The sequence below is a fragment of the Balaenoptera musculus genome, chromosome 16, assembly GCF_009873245.2.
Source record: "Balaenoptera musculus isolate JJ_BM4_2016_0621 chromosome 16, mBalMus1.pri.v3, whole genome shotgun sequence".
NCBI lineage: Eukaryota > Metazoa > Chordata > Mammalia > Artiodactyla > Balaenopteridae > Balaenoptera > Balaenoptera musculus.
Window position 1 is genome coordinate 7,463,774 of NC_045800.1, and position 26,551 is coordinate 7,490,324.

Sequence of the window (26,551 nt, forward strand, 5' to 3'; positions counted from 1 at the left end):
GGGACTCGGGACCAGGGTGGCTGCAGGAAAAGCGCAGGACTGCGGACCCCCGCCGGGGCCGGGAGCAGTAGAGAGGGCCGACTCCCGCCTCCTAGAGGCGCCAGCCCGCCCGTCCGCTCTGCCCGCGCCACGTCTCTATGGCGGCCCCAACGGCCGTCCGGGGCAAGGAGCGCGATGAGCGAGGGCGCCGACGACGACGGCGGCGCTGGGGCCGCGGCGCGGTCTCCAGGGGGCAGTCCCGGAGGGGATGGCTTCGCCCCGTCTGCGCTGGGCACCCGAGAGCAGTGAGTGTGGCGCAGGGCAGGGGAGGGTGAGCGGCGCTGCCCGGCCTGGGCCGCAGGAGGGGAAGGAGAGATGGGGCCTAGGCGGCCCCGGAAGATGGGGAGAGCTTAGGGGGCGTGACGGGAGGAAGCCTAAAGGGCTGCCTTGGACGAAGGTCCGGGGGGTCGTAGGGATGGAATCCCGAGGGACTACACTGGCGGCTGTAAAGAGGCCTTTCAAGGGGTTGACGTCTGAGGGGCCCGTGGGGTGCGGGAAGGGCTCTAAAGCTTTTGGGGAGGTTTTTTTAGGGGTCTTGAACCTTTCGGGCCGACTTGAAGAAAGGAAAAGTGGGCGGGGCTGACGAATAGGGCTGGTGGGCGAGGGTAGGAGGCCGGAGGAGAACTGCCCGGCTGGGGAGTTGAAAAGGTTAAGGGGACGAGGGCAGGGACGTGGAAGCTGGAAGGGGTGGGAGTGGGGGGGATGGTCTAAGGAGGGAGCGAGGAGATAGCGAGCATCTTGGAGTAGGAGAAAGTGGTCTGACCTAAGCAGACGCTCAGCAATTATTTAATGGATTAATAGATGGATGAATGAATGACTGTGGGGAAAGGTAAGAATGAGAGGTAACTTGGAGGGGGAGAAGGGCTTCTAGAGACATGAAATAGGAAGAGACGGCAGGTGATGGAGGAGGAGTCCTTAAAAGGAGTGAGAGTAAGTCTTAAAACTTAACCTTTAAGCGGAGCTTATTTTTGGCGAATTCCATTGTGAGTAACCACCTAATTGGTAGAAAATTCTTGTGTCTTTACACTTTAGACTGAAAAGTGCTGTAATGACACTATCTATGCCTTTACAGTCAAGTTTTGGATTTGTGTTTGGGACTTAGGGATCCTTGGACAGATACGTCTTTGTATTTTTTAAGCTAAAACATACACCGTTTTTTTTTTTTTTTAAATTAATTTATTTTATTTTATTTATTTTTGGCTGTGTTGGGTCTTCTTTTCTGTGCGAGGGCTTCCTCCAGTTGCGGCAAGCGGGGGCCACTCTTCATCGCGGTGCGCGGGCCTCTCACTATCGCGGCCTCTCTTGTTGCGGAGCACAGGCTCCAGACGCGCAGGCTCAGTAGTTGTGGCTCACGGGCCTAGTTGCTCCACGACATGTGGGATCTTCCCAGACCAGGGCTCGAACCCGTGTCCCGTGCATTGGCAGGCAGATTCTCAACCACTGCGCCACCAGGGAAGCCCCATACACCGTTTTAAATGTCAGGCATTGTTGTAAGTGCTTTACATGTATAAACTTATTCTTTCTTAAATTCTTTTAACACAAGGATGTTAAAAGATTGAGCGATGTGCACTTATCAACACTAATAATGTTTTAAATTTCTGTCATAACTATCCCAGTAATGTATTAGAAATATACCTTTAATTCATAATACAGTTTAATTGAATAATTTGCTTTGCATTTGATTATTCATATAGTTGGGATGCTGTCTATGAGAGAGAACTGCAAACTTTCCAAGAATATGGAGATACAGGAGAAATCTGGTAAGTTAGAAAAAGTAGTGGGATTATGATCCAGAAGATTGTGTAGGTGTGTGTGTGTCTTTTAAGTGCTTATCCCAGAGAAACCCTAGAAATCTTGGGAACCTTGGACTGATTCTGGCTTTAGTGCGTAGATTGAAAGAATCTCTCTCTTTTCTCTTTTAATGGCCCAGATTTAAATTTGATGACAGTATTAGGAAATAACCCTTATTTTATAATTGTCCTTTTTCTATAAGCAATGCAGTTTTGAGCTACCAACATGTATAAGTGTTAATGCTGATGTAGAGAAACATTAATAAGTAACATACCAACCTTATCTATTCTGTTCTATTCTTGGGGGTGTTTTCTTCTAAGTAATAGTAGAGATGAAGATTAAGCAGTTACAGATGTTATTTCTTACTTTCAAGAAAGACTTAATTGAGCAAACTGAATAAGCTGCGTAAGTGAAATGTAGTTGTAACCTTTGTTCTCTGTCCCTCTGTTATTTGATTAACTGATTCTCTGTTTCTAATAGGTTTGGAGAAGAGAGTATGACTCGACTAATAAGGTGGATGCAGAAACACAAGATTCCATTGGATGCTTCAGTGCTTGATATTGGAACTGGAAATGGTGTTTTCCTGGTTGAACTTGTTGGTACTATTAGTATTCATGTGTTAGAACCAAATTTAAAAATGAAATTAAGAAAAAAATCTTGCAGTTGAGGATACTAGCTATCTAAATCCAAAGTAGTAAAGCAGTCGTACCACTTACCTTGAGAAGTCACATGGTACAAAAGGGAGGCTGCATGGGCTGTGAGAAAGCACTAAATGAGAAGCCAGGGGATCTGAGTCCTAGTCTTGGCCCTTCTTGCTTTTGTCTCAACCTTGAGCAAGCCACTTTTTTTTTCTGGACTTCAGTTCTTTCCTAAAGATTTTGACTAGGTGATTTCTGTTGGTTTCTTCTAGCTCAAAACTCTGGAAATCTGTATGTATAAAAGGAAGATGTTTTTTTTTTTACATTTCCAGTAGGACATATATCCCTTTTCTTAGGTGAGCATATGGTTTTTGAAGAGTGTTTTGTATATGGTTTGAAAAGAGCATTTTGTCCATGGAACTGAGTTTTGGTACAGGTTCTACTACTAGCTAAACCATCACTGTTAATGCCTGTAGTGTATCATTGCTCTGCCAAGTGCTGTGGAGGAGGTGTAAGACTTAGGCTTCATCCTAGATGGTTTTACTGTTTCAGTTTGTAAGGATATCTGCATAATAGTGAAACTTGCTAAGTGACTACCACCTGCCAAGCCTGTGGTAGGCACTGGCAGTATGAAAATTTAGACCTTGTGCTTGAGTTGTTCACAGTATAATAGAGGATAGACTGACATAGACATAAATAGCTAATGCTGTAGCTTGATGTATGCAATAATAGATATACTGAGTATAGGAAAGGGAGTGATTTGGGGAAGAGGGATAGGAAGGGTCTTGGAGGAGCTAATATCCAAGTTGGGTGGAAATTGTGTTGAGTGTGGGTAGAGTGTAAAGAGGGAGAGAATTTCAAGAAGTGGAAACATAATGTAAAGGCATGAAGGTTCTGGCCCTATAAATAATTTGGTAAATTAGAATATAAAGTGTATGTGTGAGATAGACAGAGATGAGGTTTAGATTAAAGGTAGGAGCCATATCATATGCCATGCCTAAGAGCTTAGATTTTACTTTTAGTCTATGGGGAGCCATTAAAATGTTTGAAGCAGTGAAATGTGATCAGAAAAAATTGTAATAAATTTTTTTGAAACGAGGTGCAGCATAAGTACATTAAAGTGCACAAACCAAAAGAGTATGGCTCAATGAATTATTACAAAGTGAACACACCTATCACCCTACTCAAGAAATAGAATATTACAGACTCTAGAAGCCCCCCTTAAACTCCCTGCTAATCCTCTCTAAATTGCTCCTCCTTCCTCTCTAAAGGTAACTACAAGGAGTTTTAACATCATTGATTAATTTGTCTGTTTTGGATATATAAATGGAAATCTTCAGTATGTTCTTTCTGGTGTCTTTCACTCAACATTCTGTGAGATTCACTCAACTTGTACATAGCAGTTCATTCGTTTTTGTTGCTGTATATGAATCCTTTGTACTGTTATACCACAATTTTATTTATTCATTCTGTTGTTTACCTGTAGATACTTTCGGATTCTAATAGCTTACTTGTAGAGGTTAATGATTTATCCTTTGAGACTAGCAGTTTAACTATAGATTCTTTTATATTTTCTACATATATAATTATGCAAACTATAAATAATGATAGTTTTATTTCTTCCTTTCCAATCCTTTGTAACTTTTCCCCCCTTATGACACTGTTTGGGACCTTTGGGAGAATGTTGAAAAGAAGTGGTGACAGAAGGCATCCTTGTCTTTTTCGCCCTTTTCAGAGAATACGTTCAGTGTTTCACTGTTAGGTATGATGTTATCTTGTAAGTTAGTTTTGTAGATAACTCTGTTATCAGACTTCAGAAGTTTCCTCCTGTTTCTCCTTTGCTAACGGTGTGTGTGCGTGTGTGTTGTTGTTGATTAAATGTTTTTCCTGTATCTGTTGAGGTAACCATATGAATTTTTTCCTTTATTCTATTCATGTAGGTGAATTACATTGATCATTTTCAAATGTTAAGTGCATTTCTGGAATAAACCCAACTTATATATATATTACTGGATTCAGTTTGTTAATATTTTGTTTAGGATTTTTGCAACTTTGTCCATGAGGGAGATTGTCCTGTAATTTTCCTTTCTTGTAGTGTCCTTGTCAGGGTTTGGTATCAGGTTATGCTGACATCATTAAACGAGAATCTATTTTTTGAAAGAGTTTGTTGACAATTGTTTTTTCTTCCTTAAATGTTTGGTAGAATTCACTGGTGAAGCTACCTAGATGTGGAGTCGCTTTGGGAAGTTTTTTTCTTTTTTAATGTGAACTTACTGAATAAAGTATAACATCCATGTAGAAAAGTGAATAGGTCATAAGTGTACAGCTTTTACAAAATGAACACTTGTGTGTAACTCACCAACCTGATCAACAAATAAAACATTATTAACACCATAGAAGAAGCCTCCTTGTGTCCCCTCCTACTCATTCCCTCCTAAAGGTAATGATTATTTTGACTTCTGTCATCATAAGTTAGGCTGTTTTTCATGTCAGCTGTACTGGTTTCTCACTGTAGTTTTAATTAGCATTTTCCTAATGACTAATGATGTTGATTACCTTTTCATGTGCTCATTTGCCATCTGTATATCTTTGGTGAAATGTGTGTTCAAATCTTTGGCCTATTTTTAAATTGGGTTGCCTGTTTACTTATTAAGATTTGAGGATTCTTTATGTATTGTGGATATAAGTTCCTTGTCAGGTATGTGATATGCAAATGTTTTCTCTCATTTGTTCGCTTGTTTTTTTTCGTTCTCTTTAACAATATCTTCTGAAGAGCAGAAGTTCATTTTTATGAAGTCAAATTTATTAATTTTTTCTTATATGGATCATGCTTTTGTTGTCATATTAAAGAACTCTTTGCCTAACTTAAGGTCACATAGGTCTTCTAGGTTTTCTTCTAAAAGTTTTAAAGTTTTACATTTTACATTTAGATCTATTATTTGTTTTGAATTAATTTTTGTAGAAGGTTTGAGATACTGGTTGGGGTTATTTTTTTGGCATGTGAATGTTGAATTGTTTCATCCGTCATTTGTTGAAAAGATTATCTTTTTTCCATTTCATTGAGTTTTGCCTCTTTTTGACTTGATATGAATAGTATCTTTGGGTATGCACTTTTTTGATATGGTTTCTTTTGCTGAGCATGGATTTGTTAGGTTTATCCATGGTCTTTCATATTGTGTGTAGCACTAGAGTGCTTCATTTCATTGCGGTTAGTACTGTACTATATGAAAATACCACAGTTTATTTATTGATTTAGTCATTCATTCATTTTATTCATTCATTTTCCTGTTGATGGTCATTTGACTCATTTCCAGCACTGTTATTATGAATACTGCCAAACAGTTTTCCAAATTGGTTGCACTAGTTTGCACTCCTACTGGCAGTTTGTGAGAATTCTAGTAGCTCCACATCCTTGCCAACACCTGCTCTTGTCAGCTTATCCAATTTCAGTGATTCTGGTAGGTGTGTAGTGGTATCTTGTGGTTTTATTCTCATTTCCCTGATGACTAAGGATATTGAGCATATTTTCTTATACTGTCTATTTGGCTATTTTTTGTGAAATGCCTCTTCAAGCTTTTGCCTATTTAAAAATTGGGTTGCCTTTCTTTTATTGATTTGTAGGAGTTTTTTATATATTCTGTGTATATAACCTTTGTATCTGGTGTGTCGCTTGTCTCTTCACTTTTGTAATAGTATCTTTTAAAAAAAAATTTATTTATTTGGCTGCGCCAGGTCTTAGTTGCAGCATGCATGATCTTTCTTGCCGCGTTTCCTTGCGGCACGTGGGATCTTTTTAGTTGTGGCATGCAGGATCTAGTTCCCTGACCAGGAATCAAACCCGGGTACCCTGCATTGGGAGCTTGGAATCTAAACTGCTGGACCACCAGGGAAGTCCCTGTAATAGTATCTTTTGATGAACAGAAGTTCTTTGATTTTACTAAAGTTTAATATATCATTTAAAAATGGTTAGTGCTTTTGAATATTGTATAGTAAATCTGCCTACCCAGAGTCAAAAAGATATTTTCCTATATGTTTTTCTAGAAGCTTTGTTGTTTTCCTTTTCACATTTAGGTCCCAATTAATTGCTGTGTATGTTGTGAGGTAGAGTTAAGGTTTATTATTTTTTTTCCCTATGAATATTCAGATAACCCAGCACCACTAATTGAAATGTCTGCTCTTTCCCCCACTGCACTGTAGGGGTGCCTTTGTCATAAGTCCAGTAATGGTATGTGTTTGGGTCTGTTTCTGAATCCTCTGTTCTATTCCTTTGGGTCTGCTTGTTCATCCTTATGCCAGTGCCAAATTGTCCTAATTACTGCAGCTTTGTAATTCTCCCCATTTGGTTAATGTAAGTTCTCCAACTTTGATAGCTTTTCCATTGTTGTCTTGTATGTTGTTAGTTAGCTCTTTGCATATTTATTTAAATTTTAGAATCATCACTTTTCAGGAAAAAAAAACCCACCCTGGGATTTTGATTAGGATTGTATTGAATTTATGGATCAGTTTGAGGAGGATTTACATGTTTATAGTACTGAGTGAATCCATGAACATGATGTATTCCTCCATTTATTTAGTTCTTAATTTTCTCTCAATAGTGTTTTGTCTGTACAGAGATTTTCTGTACAGAGATCTTATATATTGGGTTGGCCAAAAAGTTTGCTCGGTTAATGAATACATTGTTCAATAAAGTTCTTGGTGAAAATGAAAAATGTGTCTTATTTTTACTTAAAACCGAACAGGGACTTCCCTGGTGGTGCAGTGCTTAAGAATCCGCCTGCCAATGCAGGGGACACGGGTTCGAGCCCTGGTCTGGGAAGATCCCACATGCCGCGGAGCAACTAAGCCTGTGTGCCACAACTACTGAGCCTGCGCTCTAGAGCCCGCGAACCACAACTACTGAGCCTGCGTGCCACAACTACTGAAGCCCGTGCGCCTAGAGCCCGTGCTCCGCAGCAAGAGAAGCCACCGCAATGAGAAGCCCACGCACCACAACGAAGAGTAGCCCCTGCTCACCGCAACTAGAGAAAGCCCGTGCGCAGCAACGAAGACCCAACGCAGCCAAAAATAAATACATTTATTTAAAAAAACCAGGTAACCAGAACAACTTTTTGGCCAGCCCAGTATTTTTCCTTGGTTGATTCCTAGATTTTTTTGTTGTTGTAATTATTATTGTTATGCTTTTAAATTTTATTTTCTAATAGTTCATTGCTAATATGTATAAGTACAACAGATTTTTATATTGATCTTGTATCCAGTAAGTCACACATTAATTCTAATAATTTATTTATAGATTCTTTTGGATTTTCCATAAAGATTGTAATGTCATGTGTAAATAGTAGTTGTATTTCTTCTATTCCATTAATACTTTGTTTATTAAAATGCTGTGCAGTCTCAAGGTCAACATTGAATAGAAATTGTGAAAGCAGATAGCCTTCTAACACTGCCTATTAAAAGAGGAAAGCTTCTAATATTTCACTGTTAAATATGATGTTAGCTCTAGGTTTTTATAGGTAGTCATCCAGATTGAGGCTGTTACTTTATATTCTAGTTTGTTAAGAGTTTTTAATCATAATGGGTGTTGAACTTGATCAGTTGCTTTCTTTAATATTCATTGATATGATCAAATGATTTTTCTTCTTGATTCTGTTAGAGTTGAACTGATTGATTTTGGTGGGGGTCCTCAATTTTTTAAAAAAATATATTTATTTTATTTATTTATTTTTGGCTGCGTTGGGTCTTAGTTGCTGTGTGCGGGCTTTCTCTAGTTGCGGTGAGCGGGGGCTACTCTTCGTTGCGGTGTGTGGGCTTCTCATTGAGGTGGCTTGTCTTGTTGTGGAGCACGGGCTCTAGGTGCGTGGGCTTCAGTAGTTGTGGCACGCAGGCTCAGTAATTGTGGCTCACGGGCTCTAGAGCTCAGGCTCAGTAGTTGTGGCGCAGGGGCTTAGTTGCTCTGTGGCATGTAGGATCTTCCTGGACCAGGGCTCGAACCTGTGTCCCCTGCATTGGCAGGCGGATTCTTAACCACTGCGCCACCAGGAAAGCCCCTCAGTTTTTTTTTTTATTGACATTTTTATTGAGATAATTGTAGTGATTGACTGTTCAGTGTTACAACAAATTTCCATTCCTGAAGTAAACCAAGTTTGATTGTGGTGTATTATTCTTTTCATATATTGTTGGATTTGATTTGGTAGTATTCTACTTAGGAATTATATAGCTTCCTGAGAGAGATTAGCCAGTAATTTTCCTTACTTGCAATTTTATTTTTATTTTTAAAAGTATTTATATATTTATTTTTGGCTGCGTTGGGTCTTAGTTGCGGCATGCGGGATCTTTCGTTGCGGCATGCGGGCCGTCTAGTTGTGCTTATTTGCAATTTTAATGTAAAGTTTTTGTATCAAGGTTATGCTGGTCTAATAAAATGAGATGAGACTTGTCTCTGTTTTTATTTTTTTCAGAGGATTTTTGTAAGATTAGCTTTGTTTCTTTCTTAAATGTTTGGAAGAATTCATGGTGACATTCTCTGGATGCTATCTTGATTAGTGTAGCTTTTTAGTAAATCTTAAAGTTGGGTAGTGTGATTCTCTCAACTTTATTCTTCTTCAAATGTTGTTTTGGCCATTCTAGTTCCTTTACCTTTCCAAATAAATTTAAGAATTAGTTTGTAAATATCTACAAAAGAATCTGTGCTGAAAATTTCATTGAAATTGAGCTAAATCTATGATTTGAGGAGAATCGACATCTTTACTATCTTGAGTCTTCCAATTCATGAACATGATGTGTCTCTTCATTTATTTAGGTCTTCCTGGATTTCTTTCCTCAGCATTTTTTGGTTTTCATTCAGCATGCAGATCCTGTGCATATTTTTTGGACTTATACCTATGTATTTTTTTTTTGGAGTATTTAAAATGGTATTGCTTTTTGAAATTCAGTTTCCAGTTGTTTATTGCTAGAAATATGGTTGATTTTTGTGTTGCCTTTGTATCCTGTAATCTTGCATTTTATTAGTTCTAGGAGGTTTAAGTGGATTTTCTGGGATTTTCTATGTAGACAGTCATGCCATTTGTGAACAGGGACAGTTTTATTTCATTCTTTCCAATACACATGCCTTTTTTTTTGTCTTGCCTGATTACACTACCTAGGTCTTCCAATACAATATTGACTAGGACTGGTGATGGCACATTCCTGCCTTGTTCCCATCTTAGGGGGAAAGTCTTCAGTTTTTCACCATTAAGGATGATGTTAGCTGCAGGATTTTATTAGATGCCCTTTATCAGGTTGAAGAAGTTCCCTTGTATTTCTAGGATGTATTTCTTGAATTTCGTTAAAAAAATAATAAAATAAAATAAATTTTTTTTGCATCAGTGAATATAATCATGAGGTTTTTTTTCTTTAGACTGTTAATATGGTGGATTATATTAATTGATTTACAGATATTGAACCAGTATTGCACTTGTGGAATAAGCCCCATTTGGTCATAATGTATAATTCTGTTTCTATATTGCTAGATTCAATTTGCTACCATTTTGTTGAGAACTTTTACATCTGTATTCTTTTTTCTTAAGATTTTTTTTGCAGACTTCCCTGGCGCAGTGGATAAGACTCTGCACTCCCAGTGCAAGGGGACCCGGGTTGGATCCCTGGTCAGGGAACTAGATTCTACATGCATGCCACAACTAAGAGTTCGCATGCCACAACTAAGAGTTCGCATGCCACAACTAAGGAGCCCGCCTGCCACAACTAAGACCTGGCACAACCAAATAAATAAATAAATAAATTTAAAAAAAGATTTTTTTGATGTGGACCATTTTTAAAGTCTTTATTGAATTTGTTACAATGTTGTTTCTGTTTTATGTTTTGGTTTTTTGGCTGCTAGGCATGTGGGATTTTAGCTCGACCAGGGATTGAACCCGCACCCCCTTCATTGGAAGGTGAGGTCTTAACCACTGGACTGCCAGGGAATTCCCTACATCTGTATTCTTGAGGGATATTGGTCTGCAGTTTCCCTGCAGTCCTGTATTACCTTTATTTGGTTTTGGCCTCAGGGCATTGATGGCCTTATAAAACGAGTGGGGAAGAATTCCCTCCTTTTTAAATTTTTTTAGGATATTGTGTAGCACTAGTGTTATTTCTTCTTGAGTGTTTGGTAGAATTTGCAATTAAACCATTTAACCCGGAGATTTCTTTTCTGAAGGTTTAAAATATGAATTAAATTTCTTTAATTGTCACAGTCCTATTTAGGTTATTTATTTCGTTTGAGTGAGTTTGTGTGGTTTGTGGTTTTTGAGGAATTAGTCCATTGTGAATTTGTGTGTATAGAGTTCTGCACGGTATTCTCTTATTATCCTTTTAAAGTCTGTTGGGTCTGTATTGAAATCCCCTTGTTCATTCCTAATGTTGGTAACTTGTGTCTTCTCTCTTTTTTTCTTTGATAGTGATGCTAGAGATTCATTTTTTCTATCTTTTATAAAAATTTGCTTTTGTTTTCATTGACTTTCTCTATTGCTTTTATGTTTCAATTTCAGTAAGTTCTGCTCTTAATTTTATTATTTTTTCATTCTTTTTGCTTTTAATTTATTCTTGCTCTTTTTTTCTAGCTTCTTAAGGTAGAAGCTTAGATTATTGATTTGGGACTTTCCTTCTTTTCTCATGTAAACATTTAATGATATAAATGCTATAAATTTTCCTGTAGGTGCTCCTGCACCATACAAATTTTGATATGCTGTATTTTTATTTTCTTCTTTTTTTTTTTTTTTTTTTTTTGGCTGTGCCGTGAGTCTTGCGGGATCTTAGTTCCCCAACCAGGGATTGAACCCGGGCCCCTAGCTGTGAAAAGTGTGGAGTCCTAACCACTGGACCACCAGGGAATTCTCTAGTTTTCTTCTTTGATCCAGATTATTTAGAATTCTGTTGTTTAATTTCCACATGTTGTGGATTTTTCTCTTTCTGCTTTTGACTTCTAATCTAATTCAATTATGTCAGAGAACATATTTTGTATGATTTAAATTCTTTTAAATGTATTACTTTGTTTTATGATCCAGGATATATCCATCTTGGTGAATGTTTCATGTGCACTTGAAAAAAACGTGTATTCTGCTGTTACTGGATAGAGTATTCTGTATATGTTAACTAGACTTATGGTGTTTGATGGTGTTGTTCATTTCTATACCTTTACTGATTTTCTGTCTATTCTATTAATTATGGAAATAGTAATGTTGAAGTGTCTGACCATATTGGTAGATTTGTCTATTTTAACTTTTATTTCTGTCAGTTTTTGCTACATGTATTTTCAAACTCTGTTGTTCAGAGGATACACATTTAGGATTGTATTTGTTTGTGTATTGATGAATTGACCGGTTTATTGTATAATGTTCCTCTTTAACATTGGTAGTTTTCTTTACTTTGATTTTACTTTGATGCTAATAATAAAGCCACTCCAGCTTTTTAAAAAAATTGAGATATAATCCACATACCATAAAATCTACCCTTTGAAAGTGGTTTTTAGTATATTCACAAATTTGTACAACCATCGCCACTATTTTAATTCCTGAAGATTTTCATCACCCCAAGAAGAAACCCTATATTCATTATCATTCACCCCTTATTCCTCATTCCCTTCAACCCCTGGCAACCACTAATCTACATTCTGTGTCTGTGGATTTGTCTATTCTGGGCATTTCATATAAATGGAATCATCAATATGTAGTCTTTTGTTTCTGGCTTCTTTCATTTAACATAATGTTCTCAAAGTTCATCCATATTGTAGCATGTATCAATACTTTTTTCCTCTTCTTGTCCAATTAATATTCTGTTGGATGGGTTTACCACATTTTGTTTATCCACTCACCAGTTGATGGACATTTAAGTTGTTTCTGCTTTTTGGCTATTATGAAAAATGCTGCTGTGAAAATTCATGTATAAGTTTTTGTGTGGACATATGTTTCCATTTCTCTTGGGTATATACCCAGGTTCATATGGTTACTCTATATTTAACCTTTTGAGAAATTGCTAGACTGTTTTCACAGTGGCTACACCATTATACACTTCCATGTGCACTGTATGTGAGTTACAATTTTTCCATATTCTCACCAACGCTTTTTATTATCTTTTTGATTGTAGCCATCCTTGTGGGTGTGAAGTTCAACTTTTTAAAATTAGTTTTTGCATGGTACATCCTTTTCTATTCTTTCTCTTTGAACCAGCCTATATCATTATATTTGAAGTGAGTTTCTTGTAGCCAGCATACAGTTGGGTCATGTTTTTTTATCCTTTCTAATAATCTCTATCCTTTAATTGATATACTTAGAACATTTGGATTTAGGTCTACCATTTTATTATTTCCTTTCTCTTTGTTACCTCTGTTTTTTCATTCTTCCCTTTCTCCTTTCCTGCTTATTTTGGTTTATTTGAACATTTTTTAGTATTCCATTTTAATTAGATATATCTATTTGTATAAATGTCTTTGTATAGTTTCTTTAGTGGTTGCTGTAATGACTATCTTTTTGGCTTTTTTAGTGGTTGCTGTATGATTATAATATACATACTTTATTTCACAATCTACTTAGAATCAATGTTTTACCGTTCCATGTGGAATGTGGAAAACCTTAACCACCTGTGAGTTTTTTAATCTTCCCTTCTTTATATTGCAGTTGTCTTAAATACTACCTTTACATTGAAAATCCTGTAGGATAATGTGATAATACTTCCTTTCAAAGGAGAATAGTAATTAATTATGTTAACACAGATATTTACTTTCACAGCTTTTTTCTTCCTGATCTTCCAAGTTTGTTTGTTTGTTTGTTTGTTTTGGTATTATTTACCTTCTGTCTAAAGAACTTCCTTCAGGAATGATTTTAGAGCAGCTTTCCTGGCAAGAAATTTTCTTAGTGTTTCTTCACCTGAGAATGTCTTTATCTCACCTTCATTCCTGAGAGATGTTTTTGCTGAATATAGAATTCTGAATTAACTGTTCTTTCATTACTTTAAAAATGTTGTGTGACCTCCATAGTTTTTGATGAGAAATCTGCAGTCATCTGAATTGTTGTGTTCCTGTAAGTAATGCATCAGTTTTCTAGATGCTTTCAAGATTTTTTCCATTGTCTTTTAGTTTTTACCAGTTTAATTATGTACTGCTGCTTGGATTTCTTTCTCCTTATCCTGTTTGGGGTTCACTGAGCTTTTTGAATCTGAGAACTTAAGTCTTTTGCCAAATTTGGGATGTTTTCAGCCTTTATGTTTTCAATTTTTTTTTTTTTCCCCCTGAATCACATTCTCCTTTCCTTTTGAGAGTCTGTAAATATCAATGTTAAGCCTCTTTGTACTGTCCCACAGGTCCCTGAAGCTTTGGGACCTGTTCATTTTTTTCCAATTATTTTTCTCTGTTGATTAGATTTGATAACTAGTATTGATGTGTCTTCAAGTTCATTGAGTTTTCTTCTGTCATTTCCATTCTGTTATTGAGTCCACATATTGCAGTTGGCTGATAGTCTCCTAAGGCTCTTTTAAGTTCTCCCTACACTTTCTCTTTATGTAACTTGGTGATTTATTTGTTGTAGAAGGTAGTTTATTAGTCCCAAATGATTTACCACAGTGTGGACTTTCTAATTGTATCTCTGTAGTATTATTTAACATGTTTTCTGTCCCCTGTGTTTTCTGTAGGTTGGAAGTTAAATCTAGAATAAGGGTCAGCAAACTATAGTTTATGAGTCAAATCTAAGCTTCCCCTGTTTTTATAAATATTTCTTGGAATACAGCTTTGTCTGTAGCTGCTTATGTGCTACAGTAGTAGAGTTGAGTAGTTGTGACAGGGGTTGTATGACTGGGAAAGCATAAAATATTTATGTTCTGTTCCTTTAAAGAAAAGGTTTGTTTACCTCTGATCCATAGATTTTTATCAAATTCAGCTTTTTTAAAACAAGTAAGTTCAATAGGTGGTCATGTATATTTGCCTATGTGACACATAATGTTTAGTTTTCTGTATTTTTGTGATGTTAACAATCATTGCTTATATTTGGTGCTTTTTCAGTGACCACCTACATTTTTGATGGATACACACACACACACACACACACACACACACACGCACACACACTTTTTTTTTTTTTTGCTGGGTATATAATTTTAGATTGACATTTTCCTTTTGTTGTTTTCTGGCTTCCATTCTTTATGACTTATTGCCAGCCGTCAGTCTTACTGTTGGTATTTTGCAGGTAATCTGTTGCATTGTATCCCCCACCCCACTCTCTGAATGCTTTTGAGATTTTTCTGATTTTGGTTTTCATCAGATATATTATACTATTTGTATATAATATAAATTATATGTTTTATCAGATATATTATATATTATACTATACTATCTTTGTTTTTATCATGCCTTGAGTTTATAGTGCTTCTTGAATCTGGCTTGGGATCCTTTTTCAAAATTAGAAAGTTCTCAGTCATATGTCATTTTCTCTTCTGCCCTATTCTTATTTCCTCTTTTTCTAAGACTCCTATTATATATATTTAGATCTTATACTCTGTGCCATATTATGTCTTTTATGTTCTTTCCTGTTTTTAATTTTCCATCCTTCTGTCATTCTGTGCTTAAAGTGGTATTTTCTTCTGACTTTTCTTCCACTTTACTATTTTGTGTGTGTGTGTCCAATCTGCTATCAAGCCCATCCTTGAGTATCTTAATCACTGCATTTTAAAATTCTCTTATTTGTATGTTTGTTATAGTTTTCAGTTCTCTTGTCACAATTCTCCAAATTGTCATTTATTTCAGTTTTTTAAATATGTTTCTGGTCATTCTTTTATTTGAGTCTCCTGTGGGTCTTTTGCTAATGTAAGTTTTTTCCCTTTGGTTTTTGGTCATTTATTATTTCCTTGAATGTCTGCTTATTTCTCACTGAGTGCCAGAAATTGAATGTGAAAAATGTTGGCAGTAGTTTGAGGATGATTGTTCTAGAAACTTAAAACATCTATATATGATTTTTATAAATTCTAAGGAAAAATAAACAGGCTTGGAGAAGAAGGAACTGGTAAGAGTCAATTAATAGAATCATCCTGCATTCTAGGTCTGATAAAGAAGGAAATGAGGGAAACTGGGGGAAAATGAAGATCTTGAAGAATATGGATTGAGATCACTAAAAGAATAGGAGGTTGGCATCAAAGAAGGGATATTAGACCTTAAGACTAAAAATAAAAATGATCAAAGGGAGCAAAATGCTCTGTGGAAAATAATTGTTGTGTTACTTGAGTTTAGATTAGGAATCAGTCACTTAGGGTTGAGAAGTCTAAATAAGTCTTAAATGGATGGTGTTGGAGTAGGTTAAGTAGTTTTGAAGAGGAAGTAACCGTCTAGTAAATGGTGAAGAGGTGGAAGAGAATTTCAGGCTACACTTTACTTTTTTTTTAATATATTTTTCTTAACCATATTTGCTTGCTTATTTATTTATTTATTTATTTTTTTATGGCTGTGTTGGGTCTCCGTTTCTGTGCGAGGACTTTCTCTAGTTGCAGCAAGTGGGGGCCACTCTTCATCACGGTGTGCGGGCCTCTCACCATCGTGGCCTCGCTTGTTGTGGAGCACAGGCTCCAGACACGCAGGCTCAGCAATTGTGGCTCACGGGTCCAGCCGCTCTGCGGCATGTGGGATCCTCCCAGACCAGGGCTCGAACCCGTGTCCCCTGCATTGGCAGGCAGATTCTCAACCACTGGCGCCACCAGGGAAGCCCCCCAGGCTACACTTTACTTTGCAACTTCTGTTCTTCTTCAGATTTCCTTTGAAATTTTCTTTAGTCTGATTGGTCTAACAATGTTCAGCATAGTTAGGGGTGAAGACCAGAGGCCATCATGCTTCTGCCTTAGGCTCCACACACCCTTAGATGGGTTAGTATGGTTAGTAAACAGCTGGACTGCAGGTTTAGTCTCAAACCTTTTAAGTCCAGTGAGCTTTCTTTAACTCTTTGGGGGTGTTAATACCTGCCCAATTTATCTCACAGGTTTTTTGTAAAGGTCTACTGGAATGTATGAAATATTTCAAAAACGAAAAATACTATACAAATGGAAGGTGGTTAATGATCACATGGTTGGTGGAGAATTGCATGATTTATAAGTACACTGCAGGAAAATTTTAAAAGCAAGAACTTATTACATACGCATTTAATTTATTCATGTAATTTAATTGTGTTAAGTAAAATTTATGACAGATTTTTGTGTGAATTAAAGCATATCAGCATTAGAAGTTAATACTACATTTTTCTGCTTTAGGGCCAAAATATACATATATTCTCGTTGTCTTTAAGAAAATGAATTTCCTTTTGAAAAAGAAATCAAATATTATAAAAGAATAAATTGTCACTTTATATAAATTTAAACTTTTAGTTTCTATTTAGATTTTACAATAAAATTTAAACATTTTAGATTATTGGATGGTATATGTCATCTGATATATTAAAAAAATAAAACAGTCCTAGTCCTAAAGGAACATTATAATTCATAGGTAAAACAGTATTTAAAACTTCTGAAAACTAAAGTATAACATTATTTCTCTCTCCCTAGGCAAAATTTGGTTTCTCTAATATTACTGGAATTGATTACTCTCCTTCTGCAATACAGCTTTCTGGAAATATTATAGAGAAAGAAGGTTTATCTAACATTAAGTTGAAGGTAACTATTATTTATATTACTGTAACTGTTATTTTTATTTATAATAAGTTATAAAGTTTAAATGTTTCTGAAGTATATTAATTTGCTGACATCTTTGAGCTCATAAATTAAGGGTCAATCATAAATAATCCAAAATGATACTTTTTAAGTGACAGTATTAAAATTTTCAGTCTAGTCAGTTTGGGAAAGTTATTTTCTCTTCTTCCTTGTGTGCAAGTCTGTTTATTCTTTCTCTCTTTTTTTTTACAAATACACACAAATAATAGCTAACTTCGGATTAACTAGATCAAAAAGTTGTAAATGCCTAAAGTAGTATAATGCCACCAAAGATTACACAATTTATTTTTTGCCCTCTGATCTGTGAGGAGATGATGACTCTTGCATTTATATTTTTATCCCAGGCTTCTCCTTTGAGCTCTAGAATTATATAAACACTGCTTATTCTATAGTTCCACTTGGATAGCTAAAAGTCTCTTAGTTGGTCCAAAATGAAACTCTTGGTTTCTTCCTTAAACTTCTCACTCACCTCCCATCCCCTACCCCACTCTTTCCTTTAAATCCTATAATAGGGAATTCCCTGGCAGTCCTGTGGTTAGGACTTGGCGCTTTTACTGCTGTGGTCTGGGTGCACTCCCTGGTCGGAGAACTAGGATCCTGAAAGCCTCAAGGCGCCAACAACAACAAAAAATCCTATAGCCAGTTTTGTTGGTTTTATCTTCAGAGTATATCAGGAATGTGATCATTTCTTGATATTTCCACTGCTACCTCCCAGATCCAAGCCACCATCATTTCTCACTTAGATGACTGTAGTAGCCTCTTACTTAGCCTTCCTGTTTCCACTCTTGCCACCCTGCTGTCCATTACCACAGGGTAGCCAGAGTTAGTTTTTTAAATATAAATCAGCTTGTGTCACTTCCTTGCTTACAAGCCTCCAAGGGCTTCCCCGTTGCATTCAGAATGGGATCTGAACGCCCACCCAGCCTTACAAAGCCCCTTGTTTGGGCTTCCCCGGTGGCGCAGTGGTTGAGAGTCTGCCTGCCAATGCAGGGGACACGGGTTCGAGCCCTGGTCTGGGAAGATCCCACATGCCGCGGAGTAACTAGGCCCGTGAGCCACAATTACTGAGCCTGCGCGTCTGGAGCCTGTGCTCCGCAACAAGAGAGGCCGCGATAGTGAGAGGCCCGCGCACCGCGATGAAGAGTGGCCCCCACTTGCCACATCTAGAGAAAGCCCTAGCACAGAAACGGAGACCCAACACAGCCATAAATAAATAAATGAATGAATGAATGAATGAATGAATGAATGACTTTCTATTAAAAAAAAAAAAAAGCCCCTCGTTTCTTACCTCTTCTTTATCACCAGTACTCCAGTCACACTGGCTTTCTTTCTGCTCCTGATACATGTCAGCCCTGTTTTTCTCCAGTCTTTATACCTGCTGCTCTCTGCCTAGAATGTTCTTGCCCCAGATCTTAGTTTGTTTGGCTCATTCTCATCATTCTGATCTCTGCTCAAATATCGCCTTCTTAAAGAGGTCTTGCCTGACTACCTTTTCCAAAACATTTCTCTTCCCAGTCACTCACTGTCTTCATTATTCTTTTTTTGTCTGCATAGCACTTTATCTGAAGTAATTTGGTTCGCTTATTTATTGTTTGCCTCTCCTTTCAGAGAATATGAGAGAGATTCTCACACAGGGACCTTCTTTGCTTTGTTTGCAGTTATAGTCCCAGGGCCTGAAAAGTTCCTGCCTGTAATAGGTGTTTATGAAATACCTGTTGAATAAATGAATGCTTTTTTTATAAATTTATTTTTTAATTTATTCATTATTTTTGGCTGTGTTGGGTCTTCGTTGCTGCGCACGGGCTTTCTCTAGTTGCGGTGAGCGGGGCTACTCTTCGTTGCGGTGCGCGGGCTTCTCATGGCGGTGGCTTCTCTTGTTGTGGAGCACGGGCTCTAGGCACGCGGGCTTCAGTAGTTGTGGCTCGCGGGCTCTAGAGCGCAGGCTCAGTAGTTGTGGCACATGGGCTTAGTTGCTCCACAGCATGTGGGATCCTCCCGGACCAGGGCTTGAACCCAGGTCCCCTGCGTTGGCAGGCAGATTCTTAACCACTGCGCCACCAGGGAAGTCCCACTAAATGAATACTTTTATATAGGCATTTAGGATAGGAACTTCTCCTAACTTCACTCTTAAGAGTGGTAGTAATTATTTTGCTTCAGGTGTAATGAATACTTTGATGTGCGTCAGGGGCAGGAAACCTATGTTCAAATGTATGTAAACATGTAATACACATTTTCAAGTCAAACAATAAGAGTTTTAGATAATACACTATTTATGATTATTTTAAGTTTATATGACTAATCACGAGCTAATTGCTTAATTACTTTTTCAAAGCAGCTTTTCAGAATTAAGTTTGTTGGCAAATTATTTTGAATATTTTATGAAATTGAGGCGGATCACTATTTCAAATGCTTCTAAAGTATCAGTAAGTTATTGAAGTTATTGAAAATGAATGAGATGCTGATACATGACTTTCAAAATCTGAAGTGCATGATATTCATAAAGTTAAGTAATTGCAGTTTAAACAGTCCTTTAATTGCTTAAGCTTTGTGCCATTCATTGTATCCATTAGTTGCTTTGTAAGCTGCTGAGTCAAGGCAAAAGAACTTTTGATTTACCGTGTTTACCTCAGGTCATACAGCTAGTAATGTCAGCTAAAAATCATCTTATTTCAAGTGCCTTGTTTGAGTTCCAGATATTTTTTTGTCATTTAAAAAATATTTCAAATATTCTTTTTTCGACAGAAATAACTTTTTCATAAACCAGCCTTGTGAGCCCCATTTATGTGCTGGTATTATTAGGCAATACACCTGGCTTTGATTTGTTTCCAAATTTGTAGAGATTTGGAATGTCCAGGAAACACTGTCAGTCTTGCTTACTAATCTTAGCTTTAATGATCTTGGAATGAAGCACATAAAAGTTAGCTATAAAGTTGAAAATGTTTATTATATGTAAAATGCCATCATAAGTAATTGCTCTTTTTATCTGTAACTTTTTACAGATTGTTACTTAAATTCAGTAAATATTGTGTGTGAATTGTTCTCACATAGACATTGATTTTTAATATAGGTAGAAGACTTTTTGAATCCTTCCGCAAAACTGTCTGGATTTCATATTTGTATTGACAAAGGGACTTTTGATGCCATAAGCCTTAATCCTGACAATGCAATTGAAAAGAGGAAGCAATATGTGAAATCTCTCTCCAGGGTGTTGAAAGTGAAAGGCTTTTTTCTAATAACCTCATGTAATTGGACCAAGGAAGAGTTGCTAAATGAATTCAGTGAAGGTAAATGGCTGTTATGTTGTTTAAATGTGTTCTTACCTCAGGTTTAATGCACTTAAATAGGTTTTTTTTTTTTCCATGGTGTTATAGTATTTTACTTTTCTATTTGTGGGAATCGCCTGCTTTTCTTCTTTGTTAATAACCATGGTAGTACTTTTAACTGTATATGCAAAGAGCAAAGAAATAATATTGGTTGAGATCCAGAGTCCTTTGTAAAATTTTGCAAGAAATCCTGGCAGTTAAGTACTAAAATTTATGAGCCTGTAAAAATTAAGTTCTTTGTTTAAGCTATATAATCTGTTATTTAGGGAATCAAACAAAGAAAGTGCATATATTGTGTTTCTGACTTCAGTGTACTGATATACTGGTAATTAGTAATAATAGTAATAATGCAGATGGTAGTAGTGTTTTTTAAAGTCTTGTATGAGAGTTTTCATTTTATAGATACTTTGTCTTGCCTAGTGGTCACTTAGATATTCAGGATTTTTCTTCTTGTTTTCAGTGTATATTCTTTTTTAACATCGCACAGAAACAAAATGTAGGAACTTAGAAGAATTACTACCTATTAATTCTTTTTTTTTTTTTTTTAAACATTGCTTTTTTTATTTTATTTTATTTATTTATTTATTTATTTAGTTAGTTATGGCTGTGTTGGATCTTCGTTTCTGTGCGAGGGCTTCCTCTAGTTGTGGCAAGCGGGGGCCACTCTTCATCGCGGTGCGCGGGCCTCTCACTATCGCGGCCTCTCTTGTTGCGGAGCACAGGCTCCAGACGCGCAGGCTCAGTAATTGTGGCTCACGGGCCCATTTGCTCCGCGGCATGTGAGATCCTCCCAGACCAGGGCTCGAACCCGTGTCCCCTGTATTGGCAGGCAGACTCTCAACCACTGCGCCACCAGGGAAGCCCACTACCTATTAATTCTTGAGGAAATCTCTACTTTTTGCAAGATTTGGTGCCAAGACAGGATCCTTTTTTGCCCCATTAGCAAAGTATAATTAGTGCTGTGTCTACTAAATGGGGATCTTGTAAGAATCGAGAATCTTTAATCCATACACAAATATTTTGAGCTCTTTGGAAGACTGTTTCTTGCATGGTTTAAGGATTATTTCACCTGTCACTTTACTCATGCAGTGCACAGGGCTTTCTGGGAAAGTACCTTGAGAATCTGTAACTATATATTTGCTTGTTTTTTCCTTAGACTCCATTTCAGATTAGTATTTTTTTTTTAAAGGAGTGGGAAGAATTTTCAGGTTGGAGTATTAATAAGTGATATGGTACTAAGTTTGTGGTTAAATTTTGAACCTCAGTTGTCACAAGCTAATGGGAAATGAATTTATAACTGTATTGCACGCGCTTTATCTCAGGGTTTGTTTTCTTTTTGGTAGTAAGGGAATAGGCAGTAGGAGGGAGAACACTTAACACATGTCCTGTTGTGTGCATTCGATGGCTTTGGCAGGTTATATAATGTAAAACTTGAAGTGTTTGAGGCTTGAAATGTGAGCTTCATTACTGTTGCCTCTGGAAAACAAGAATTATGTGATTTATTGTCTTTTATTTCATGTCATTAATTTTATTATCTTCTATGTTAAATTTGTTTCCTTTAGAACTGTTGAGGCCTCCTATCAATAGTCTTTCTTCTTGAAGCTTGACAGTTTTAATAAATGCTCAAAGTTACACTGTGTAGGGCAAGTTCCTTTCCTGGTTTTTAAATACAGGTGTTCTCTTTTATCCCTGGAACCACCAGACAAAAACATATTTGTCTGTCTTTCATAATGAGGAACAGACTTTAGCCTTGTAAAGAGTGATTAAAAATGTGTCTGTGTCTGAGAACTACTGAATAAATTCTTTAACTTCTGTTCAGTTTTAGAGCTTAATGCAGAATTTAAATAAGCGAAATGTTACAACAGGAAATGTTAAAGAAATAATTATAAACGATTGAAGATATTTTTCTAGGCATGCTTCTCTTAGAAAATGGTTTTTGGAGTTAGATAGATACAGGACACTAACAGAACACACTGCCATGCATCACTGCCAAGGGGCTTGTCACTAGCTTTTAAGATTGACTTCCATGGTCCCTTTTGCATCGAATAAAGATTGCTTCACTAATTTTTTTAAGGTTCTTTGCTTCTTTCCTAATTTGAAATGTAAATGTTCATAAATCTGTTGAAATGAATTTTTCATTTTTCTTTTATAGCCCTATTTATATAAATATTTTGTGTTGCCGTTTGTTTTGGTGAGGATTACTTAATCATTTGGCAGACACTAGGATATTCTAATTTGATGTCCAAGGAACTTGACTTTCTTACAACTAGTGAATTAAAAAAAAACCCCAAACCTATCTTACTGCAAAAGTAATCAGATTCATTATGAAAAAAATTTAAAATATCAATAACCCCAACACATAAGTATATAGATTAAAATAATTAAAATTTATTATCTATCTCTGATATACAACCACTTTGTATTGTTGATATAATACATCAACATTTTGATGTTTTATCTACTGAAATATAAAACTTAAATTCTGTAGGGTTAGTCTAGGGAGTTAAAAGATTAGTCCTAGAAAATTCACCCAGACAGCTCCATTTTCTCTTGAGAATTTTTATTACGAAATATTTTAAGCATATGTAAAATTTCAGAAAACAAATATAGGTGTGTACCCATGTACCCATCACAGTGGCTCTATTTTTTAGCATTAAAATGTATCGTATTATTTAAAAGGCCTGACCTTCTTTGGAAAAGTTTTCTTATGATCAGTTTTTGATGAGTATGTTAATATTTAGTTACTTGTTAAGATTTGGTGAAGCTTGATTAAGAATATGAATTATGAAGTAAAGTGTAAAAAAACCAATTGATACAATAGTGTATATATCCATTTAAGCATTTTTTTCTGTTTACAAGAGTTATTTCAGCTTTAGCTCAAGACATGGAAACTTAGAAAATGCAGACACCTTCTCCCCCAAAAGAAAAAGAATTCTCCCAAACTGATAATCCCATCACTGAGAGAAAACCATGGTTAACTAAGAGTTAACCAACCTTCCACCCTTATTTGTCTTATTTGTTGAAAACAGAATAATAAAACATTAAATTTCCATTTAGTTTTATAGGTTAGGAGAACACCACATATTCTTATTTTAATCTTCACAAAATCACTGTAAGTTAGATAGGGGCAGTGATACCTGTAACCTCCTTGCATAGAAATTGAGGATTCTGGTTAAGGTAAATTGACCTTAATCTAGTAACCTTTCACCTAGTAAGTGGTAGAGCTGGGACTTGCACCCAGGATTTTTGAATACATGTTAAGTAAAAAAAAAAAAAAAGAAATCACCCTGTGCTGCTTTGAAAGTTACTACTTCCTTACCTTCCCAAGTTCGGTTCAGTTTGGGTCTTGATCTTTGGTTACAAACTCTTTTTTTATTGTGGTAAAATATATATAACATAAAATTTACTATTTAGCCATTTTTAAGTTTATAGTTCTGTGGCATTAAGTACATTCTTATTGTTGTGCAACCATTGCCACCATCCGTCTCCAGGACTTTTTCATTTTTATTCCCATGTTACTTATCTTCTCTGTATTAAGTGCCTTTATATATCTGATTTGGATTAATTGACTTACTACATATAAAGCACTCAAAACAGTGCCGGATACGTGGTAAGACCTCAACACATGGTAATCTGCTTCCTACAACTAGATGGTAAAGGAGGCCACTGGAGATGCAGAGTTGAAGGGATGATAAACAGGGATGATAAACAGGATGGATGGAAAGCCTCTTTTTTCCAGTTTGATTTTGTCTGTTACTTGTTCATTTCAAAGTGTTTTTGGGTGTATACACATATACACATATAGTATATAGGATAGAAGATCATAAAGTGAAATTTAGTCACAATTTGGAGTTTGGAATCACGTAATTTTGTAAAAGGTTCAAAAGTACATTGTTAATACAAATATCCCTTAACTGTGGGATTCAGTCCCTAATAAAAGTATTTTACTTTTGTCTGGCAGGATTTGAACTTTTTGAAGAGCTGTGGACACCCAGGTTCAGCTTTGGAGGCAGATCTGGAAACAGTGTAGCAGCACTGGTTTTCCAAAAAACGTGAGACTTTTCATTGGACAAATTCAGTTAGCTTTTTTAAAGAAGCTCTACATCAAAGTAAACCTGATACAGAAAATGCAAGTGCAAATAAATGTTTAGTAAGTACACAGGATGCACATGTTGAATAGATAAAATGGGTTGGTAAAAAAAATCATGAGCATGGAAGTAGTTCGGTTTTAGAGATCAACCAAGAATAATTTAAATTTTTCTTTTGTATTTGAGATGTAAATATTTTTCTTTCTGATTTAAAAAAATTTCCTGTAACTGCTGAACAGTTAAAAACTTTAAAGCAGTAAATGAATTTACAGATAGTATGTATTCTTGACTTTTGTGCCTTGGTAAAGGTGAATTGAATATAGCTATTTATGAATATATGACCAAGCTATTCCAGGGCCAGAATAATAAGCCAAACGACTTTCTTAATGTTTTAGTAGACTATTATAAAACATAGTAAGTATGATATTTTGAGTTGAATAGGTTTTTTAAAAAAATTTTTTTAATACCTGAGAAAATCCCCTAGCCCTTATGTGTGTAATTAAACAAAATCAGATAAATGTATCAGTTGATCAAGAAATATTTATTGAGCTTGTATTTTGTGGCTGATGATCTTCTACACACTGTGAGGGATAAATAGTAGAAGGAAAGACAACTAAGAGATACTGTTATATGCTGGCACTAGGTTAAGTTGTATTATCTTACTAAGTCATTGAATTCCCTCAATATCTTCTCGAGGCATGTATTACTTATTCCTGTTTCTACATATCAGATAGCTAGTACAAGATAGAGCCAGGATTCTTCTCTGGGTCTGACTCTAAAACCTGTTCTCTTCCCCTAGCGTATTCGCCTCCCAGGTCTAAGTCTCTGCCTTTACGGCATTTACAGTTCAGTTGGGGAACTAGGACTCGTACGTCGAAAATTCTGTTAGAGAAGTTGGGCAGTTATTTTTAGGAGATCTGCAGCTCCCTGTTAGTGACTGTTGATCAGTGGACTGTGAGAATAGTGAGTCATCCTTCATTACTTTTCACCATTTCCCTATTTGTCTTAAAAGACTTGTGTCATCAAGAACTGAGCTGTGTCATTCCTCTGTGAGAGGTGGTGTAAGTTTTATATATATACACCCTCAGGGATACAGGGACAAAGATGTTCTAGTTAGGGGCTGATTAGCAAGAGGAACAGTTTATTTATGAACGTTTTTTTTTTTTTTTTTTTTAATTTATTTATTATATTTATTTTTGGTTGTGTCGGGTCTTCGTTTCTGTGCGAGGGCTTCCTCTAGTTGCTGCAAGCAGGGGCCACTCTTCATCGCGGTGCGCGGGCCTCTCACTATCGCGGCCTTCTCTTGTTGCGGAGCACAGGCTCCAGACACACAGGCTCAGTAATTGTGGCTCACGGGCCTAGTTGCTCCGTGGCATGTGGGATCTTCCCAGACCAGGGCTCAAACCCGTGTCCCCTGCATTAGCAGGCAGATTCTAAACCACTGCGCCATCAGGAAAGCCCTATATGAACGTTTTTGAAGAGATAAGTTTTATTAATCCTTAGTGCCATTTTGTATTGGGGCTAATAGTTTAATATTGGAGCCACAATATGAGTTTTTAAAAAGTGATAATAATTTTTACGATTTTCAGCTTTGGGGGCTTGTTGGGTTACAAAACAAACAGAATTTTTGTTTGTTTGGCAAATGTTATTCCAGTACTGAGCAAGTCTAGCATTACACCCTTTTTCTTTTCATTTTTGTTACGGGGAGGGCTGGGGGGACGGGGAGGAGAAGGGTGGTTTGATTTAGATCAACATTAATCAACCATTAAGATTACCGTCTGCCTTGCACAAGATAACTGAAGACATTTACATAAACTTTCAACACAAATAACATTTTTGGAAAAGCTTTAATTTTTAACATGTAAAAAGTGAGAAATTACTTTAAAATATCTGTGATTTAAACGTGTAAAATTGTGTTGATTTTATAAACTAGACATGGGATCTTAAACCATAGAATCAGTGTTTT

At 36.5% G+C, this 26,551-nt stretch overlaps 1 protein-coding gene across 2 annotated transcripts; it reads left to right on the forward strand.

Annotated features, from left to right (window-relative positions):
* On the forward strand, positions 1-25,727 carry EEF1AKMT2 (EEF1A lysine methyltransferase 2). 2 transcript variants are annotated; one of them, XM_036829409.1, is made up of 6 exons: positions 1-284; positions 1,734-1,799; positions 2,311-2,425; positions 17,010-17,117; positions 20,242-20,458; positions 24,459-25,727. In XM_036829409.1, exons 1-6 carry the CDS (start codon positions 175-177, stop codon positions 24,551-24,553), a joined length of 711 nt encoding a protein of 236 aa, XP_036685304.1. In that variant the 5' UTR covers positions 1-174; the 3' UTR covers positions 24,554-25,727. The 2 variants fall into 2 exon arrangements, with proteins under 2 accessions (XP_036685304.1, XP_036685305.1); XM_036829410.1 differs by having other exon boundaries at positions 208-284; positions 2,311-2,429.
* The last annotated feature ends 824 nt before the right edge of the window (positions 25,728-26,551 follow it).

Excerpts from the sequence above, each read along its gene's own strand:
- EEF1AKMT2 (XM_036829409.1), top strand. The coding sequence starts at position 175 with ATGAGCGAGGGCGCCGACGACGACGGCGGCGCTGGGGCCGCGGCGCGG. Across the intron at positions 1,800-2,310 it reads GGAGATACAGGAGAAATCTG|GTTTGGAGAAGAGAGTATGA; the intron begins GTAAGTTAGAAA and ends TGTTTCTAATAG. Across the intron at positions 2,426-17,009 it reads GTGTTTTCCTGGTTGAACTT|GCAAAATTTGGTTTCTCTAA; the intron begins GTTGGTACTATT and ends CTCTCTCCCTAG.